The sequence below is a fragment of the Balaenoptera musculus genome, chromosome X (assembly GCF_009873245.2).
Source record: "Balaenoptera musculus isolate JJ_BM4_2016_0621 chromosome X, mBalMus1.pri.v3, whole genome shotgun sequence".
Classification (NCBI taxonomy): domain Eukaryota; kingdom Metazoa; phylum Chordata; class Mammalia; order Artiodactyla; family Balaenopteridae; genus Balaenoptera; species Balaenoptera musculus.
In genome coordinates this window covers 61,758,969-61,765,553 of record NC_045806.1, presented here as the reverse complement: position 1 = coordinate 61,765,553, position 6,585 = coordinate 61,758,969, and the positions used below count along the sequence as shown (strand labels likewise).

The 6,585-nt window shown below is 39.0% G+C and overlaps 1 protein-coding gene across 1 annotated transcript; it reads right to left on the bottom strand.

The window, feature by feature from the left end:
* Window positions 1–1,407: 1,407 nt before the first annotated feature.
* Window positions 1,408–2,684, bottom strand: LOC118888806 (testican-3-like). The gene is given in 2 exon segments (XM_036840270.1): window positions 1,408–2,645; window positions 2,648–2,684. Coding segments are annotated over 2 exon segments (1,275 nt in total).
* Window positions 2,685–6,585: the final 3,901 nt, after the last annotated feature.

Here is a 6,585-nt window from a genome sequence, read left to right as displayed (position 1 = left end):
CAACTTTATTTCAGTGGATTGTATACTGGGAAACCAGCTGACCCACTGTTTAAATGGTGACACCAGTGTGTAACACCCAACAGGTTTTTCCACTTTTATTATGGGCACAAAACCATAGGTCTGATATCCTTAAAAGCGATGGTGTACCAGAAGGGCTACATGATTAATTAACATGCTAACTTAAATACAACAATTAAAATAATTTTTGTTGCAGTTAAATCTTAAATGCTACTCCACACAATAATCATAAACATGTCCACATGGTAACTATGTAACAGTAGAAAAAAGAAAGGAAATTCTATTTTCTTCATTCCAGCAGCAGTACCGGGACTGGTATTAATTTGTGATTAGGTGTGCCTATGTATGGCGTAATGTCCTATGTGGGGATGCATGCTGAAACCTTTCTATTTCTATTTTGCAAGGCACCATACAGTATGTTCTCTAAGTTTCGACACTAGTAACAAAAATGGCATAATTCTTAGATTAAATGCAAATATTTATCTAACATGGGAAATAAAACAAGAATGAAGATTTTTAAGTTTGATATTGGGGCAAATGACAAACTTTTTGTAAAAATACGGTTTGAAAGAATCTTTCCCTGTGTCTTTCTACTTTAAGTTCTGCACCCTATGTTGCTGGTCAGAAAGATAAAGAAACCTAGAAAGATAAATAAATCATGCTGGTTAAGATTATCAAACAAATCAACATGAGACTGCTGTCCAAATTAAAATAAAAATCAGAAAGGACAACTATGTTTTTAACTTTCAAAATCCATGGTTTTTCCCTACTGGCCATTTTGTAAGATATCTGGTCACATCCAGAATAACTTCATAACTAAAAACATCACTAAAACTTCATAATTAAAAACATCACTAAAACTTCATAATTAAAAACATACAAACATGGTGGAGGTCTCCAGGATGGTGACTTTGTTTTTCTCACTTTGTGCTATTCCCTCACTCACCTCTAAATCACTCCAGCTCTGGGAAGAGTCTACTTGGAAACTGCAATTAAGGTCATGCATATTTTTATAAAATCCTTAGAATCCAGGTCACTAGTATGTTATTGTAGATTCAACTTAGAATTTCTCCCAGAAAAATATCATATATGACCTCAAGCACTGGTTGTTTTGTTTGTGGCAGACTCACATAGATCAGTAGCTCTTCATAACTTTCTCTTGTCTGGCTAGACTCCATATGTGTTCTCTTTTTCATATAAAAACTCAAAGTAAATGATACTTCTCTAAACATAAAGTTCTATCACTTTAGTTGCAATATTTGAAATAATTATACAAAATATAAGTGAGTTTTAGAATCATTTTGTTTTGGGGCAAGAAGGTACTCCTCAGTAGGGGATCACTTGGTCAATAAAAGAAACGTAGAATTTGTTGCTCTCAGCTCTCATCCATCAGATGAATCCATCCTGGTCACCACCATCATCATCATCCCTTTCATCCTCATCATCATCTTCAATTTCATCTTCATCGTTCATAATGTCATCTTCATCGTCATCAGCAGCCCATTCACGGAAATCTCCACTTGCAAAATCTCCAGAGATCTCAAAATCAATAGCACAGTCTGCAGCACTGCGCTTCCTGGACCCCACGACTTCCCTTCCATATTGGTCCACACACCAGCACTGCCCAGTGCTGCCGTGGCACTGCGTTGGCTTGTAGTAACCATCTGCATCACACTGGGGGACGTACTGTCCGAGGAGCTTCTTCACCCCGAGCTGCTTCTGAATACTGCCGAGCTCCGTCTGGCAAGGTGGGTCTTGTTGCCTCTGGAAGCAGTAGCACCACTCGTTGTTGGAGATGGAGCTGTCCTTGTACGTGTCACAGGAGCTGAAGAAGGCCTCCGCGCACCGCTCGTTCTTGTCCAGGTAAATGCTCCCAAGCTCCGACTGGTCCAGGAGCAGGTCGTAGTTTGTATCAAGTCTGTTAAACATCAAGCCGAGTGAATCCTTGTAAATTGGCAAAATACTGGTATCAAATCTGCTTCTCTCCGGCCGCAACGATGCTTTAGTCTTCTTGTTCTGGCCCCCACTCTCATGCAGGGCCTTGAACCAGTCCCGCAGTCTGCTGGCCATCTCCCTGAGCTCCAGGTCACTGCAGGCTCTCTTCATATTCCTGCTTGAGCCCATGGTCGTATCTGAAGGACACGGGCAACGTCCTTCACACTTGACTGAGATCTGTTTTCCTAAGATGCATGCCTGGTATTCTAGTTTGCACTGAGAAGAGTAGGTATGTCCATCTGAACCACAGACCGGGCTGGTAGAGACCCCCGGGCACTGCTGGCAGGTGGGTGTCGGGGGACCCCTCCGCTGCTTATGCCCAAATCCTGCATCTTTCATACTGTGCATGAGCCTCCGCTGACCAACGCAGACTGCGGTCTGAGAACCGTGAATAATGCACACTTCGTGGCGACTACATTTCAGCCTTAAGCACGGGTCTTTAGTTGGGTCTAGAGCCCCATCAAAAGCCTTTACTGGACTCCAAGTGCGGAAATAATCATCGTCTCGGAATCGGCTCCACTGTCCGGCCTCCCGGCCGTACTGGGACACCGTGCTGAGCCATTGTTTGTCGTCCAGAAAACTGCCGCCGTCTGGCCGGCCTGCGGCCGCCGCCAAACCCTGCACGCACCAGCGGCCGCGCACACGCACAGCACGGTAGGCGCCCGGAGCATCCGCGGCCGCCCCTCGGCTCTGCGCGCCCCTCCGTCCTTCCCTCCCCCATCCACGCTCCCCTTCCCCCTGCCATCAGTTTTTAACTGATCTGCTCTAGTAATTCAGCCTCTTCACACTCTGTTCCTCATCTACAATAATGGAATAATAACAGTATTTACCCTGCCAAGCTGTTGAAATGAGCTAATTTCTAGAAAACGGTTAGCTAATTCCCTGACCCACTGTAAGTGAATGTTAGCTATTATTACTATATTGGATCATCTTCTCCATCTTCCAGGAGGTAATGGCCCATTCACTGCCAGTTGCACAACTGTTATCTCCTTTTATCCAGCCTGTCATCTTGCATACATGTTTTGAGCTTCCAAGTTCTAATTTCTGTTTGGATGTAGAAAGGAAGATATTATAGGTGAGATGGAATAGAATAAGAAAAAGCACTTTGGACTAGTACTTCAGAAATCAGTATTCAGGCTAAAAAATAATACAAATAAATGTATATATGCGAAACAGAAACAAACTCACAGATATAGAAAAAAATCTTGTGGTTACCAAAGGGGAGACAGAAGTGGCAGAGGGCAAATTAGGGGTATGGGATTAAGAGACACAAACTACTATGCATAAAATAGATAAGTAACAAGGACATATTGTATAGCACAAGGAATTATAACCATAATCTTGCAATGACTTCTAATGGAGTATAATCTGTAAAAATGCTGAATCACTATGATGTACACTTGAAACTAATATAATATTGTAAATCGACTATAAAAAAAAAAGTAGTCATGAAGTTTGAGTTGGCCGATTTTCTGATTGGTTCAATTGTTCTATTCCTGAATCAGGAGTCAAAGAATGAGAGAGGGATAAAGCATGTAGGGTATTGAAAACAGTTCCAGTTTGGAGTCCTACAAGCCTGTGTTTGAACCTCAGCTCTGCCTCTTCTAATATATCCTTAGGCAAGTAAGTCACTTAGCTCTCTGAGCCAGAGTTTCTTTACTTGTCAAATATGGCTCATAATACCATACTGATAGAATCACTGTGAAGATTCCTGGGGGAGTAATGCATGCACACATATATACTTTCTCCCACATGTACTGAATAGTCAATAATTGGAAACTATATTACGTACTTTGGAGCTCTGTGGCAATGTTTTACACATTCTGGCAATGAGTTCCTTGTTAGTCTCACTTTTCAGGGTTGTTGCAAACCTTTGTCCTCTTCTGGGTTATTTAAGTCAGCAGCTGGGAGAGCCAGCATCAAGGACTATTCATCAAAGTCTATTTAAACCTGGAAACCCATAAATAAAAATAAAAGACATACTTTTATCAATAGTAGTGACAAAAAAAAAACCCTCAAGAGTTTGATGAAAATACTCTGTTAGCGAGGCTGTGGGAAAATGTCTTGCTTTGTTGGTGGGAGTATAATTTGGTACACTTGTTGAAGGCAATTTAGGAAGTCTATCATATAATGAATTCATAAAGTCTCTAAACCAGCAACTCCTTTTCTGGAAACTTATCCCACAAACATGCCAGTATTTACACATGTTTTAAATAACATGTGTGCCAGGTTATTCACTGCAGCATTGTTTGTAATCGTAAAGTCCAAATGTCTATCATTAGAGTACTCACTAAATAAATTATGGTACAATCATACAATGATGCTATAAAAAAGAATGAGAAAGTGTTCTATACACTGACATGGAAACAACAAAGATATATTAAGTGATTTTAAAATGTTCGTAAAAGTGTATATTGTATACTATCTTTTGTGCAAAAATAATGGAAAAATGGGTGGAAGCTTATCTTCTTACTTGAATATACACACACTTGAAATTTACAGAAGAAACAAATAACCGTGATTAACTGAGTGGGAGGTGGAAACTAGGTAGTTGGGAGACTAAGTTGGGAAGGACATTTTTCACTACATACTTTAAAATTTTGGGGGTTTTTTTGAGTTTTTTAAAAAATTTTATTTTATTTTGGAGTATAGTTGATTAACAATGTTGTGTTTGTTTCAGGTGTACAGCAAAGTGATTCAATTATACATATAAATGTATCTATTCTTTTTCAAATTCTTTTCCCATTTAGGTTGTTACATAATATAGTATTGAGCAGAGTTTGCTGTGCTATACAGTAGGTCCTTGTTGGTTATCCATTTTAAATACAGCAGTGTGTACATGTCAATCCCAAATTCCCAGTCTATCCCTCTCCCCCACCCTTCCCCCCTGATAACCATAAGTTCATTCTCTTAAGTCTGTGAGTCTGTTTCTGTTTTGAAAGTAAGTTCATTTGTATCGTTTTGTTTTAGATTCCACATATAAGCAATATAATACAATACTTCTCTTTCTCTGACTTTTTCACTCAGTACGCCAATCTCTACGTCCATCCATGTTGCTGCAAATGGCATTATTTCATTCTTTTTAATGGCTGAGTAATATTACATTGTATATATGTACCACATCTTCTTTATCCATTCCTCTGCTGAAAAATTTTTGTTTTTATATGTGTACATAACCTTTTCAGTACATTTTATTTTTAAAAGACAATGATGAAGCTGAGAAAAACACTTGCAGTATACACGATAAATAGTTAACATCCTTATTGTATAGCTAATTTTACAAATTAAAGTACATCTCTCCAAATTATTTACAAAGACAGTCATTGCTATTTTTTAATAATAGTGAATTGCAATGAGCTAAAAGTGTAATAGGAGAATGAGTAAATAAATGAGAGTACATGGATCTTGGACTTCCCTGGTGGCAGAGTGGTTAAGAATCTGCCTGCCAATGCAGGGAACATGGGTTCGATCCTTGGTCCAGGAAGATCCCACATGCCACAGAGCAACAAGCCCATGCACCACAACTACTGAGCCTGTGCTCTAGAGCCCATGAGCCACAACTACTGAACCTGCGTGCTGCAACTACTGAAGCCCACGTGCCTAGAGCCCGTGCTCTGCAACAAGAGAAGCCACTGCAATGAGAAGCCCGTGCACCACAACGAAGAGTAGCCCCTGCTCGCCGCAGGTAGGGAAATCCTGCACACAGCAATGAAGACCCAACACAGCCAAAAATAATAAATAAAATAAATTTTAAAAAATGATAGTATATGGATCTTCAGCAGGTGGATTATTTGATAAACATTAGAAATACTATTCTTGAAGAATTTTTCCTGACATGAAAAAGCATTCATGAATTTGAAACATTGCATAGAAATCTGCAAAGTATTATCACCATTTCATTATGTGTTCATTATGTGTGTGAGTTCATATATGTATAATTATCTAAACTACCTGTAAATAATAGAGAAAATGAACATTGGAAAAAACCATTAAACATCCACCAAAATAATAATAGTGAGTGGTCATGAGTGATTTTTCCCCTTGCATTTGCATTTGTGAAATGTTCAAATTTTCAACAATGACAACACATTAGTTTGATGAGGAGGATGTAATAACAAAGTTATTTAGAATATAAAACCCCAGTAGAAAAATGAATAAAGGACACAGACATTTCAAGGAAAAAGACCCAAATAGATAATAAACAGTGGGAGAAAATATTAAACCTCAGAAGTCATTTTTAAAATAACAATTAAATAGCAATAGGATAATACTTTATTATTTATCAAGTTATAAAAGATTTTAACAAAGGCAATACTCAACACTCACCATGATGAAGAACAGGGACTTCTCTCCTAGAGAACTTCATTCATCTGTAGAAAACAAATTTTTTATATTTTAAAGGCTAAGAAACTGGTTTCTTGCCTGTCATACTATGTGTCCCTTGACCTTAAGGACATTGCTAAGAGGCAAAGCCAAGATGAATAAGGGAAGAGGGGAAATGTTAGTCCTGGTACACATTCAGAGAGCAAACCTGCCTACCTAGACCACCCAGAAAGAGTCAGGGATGCAACA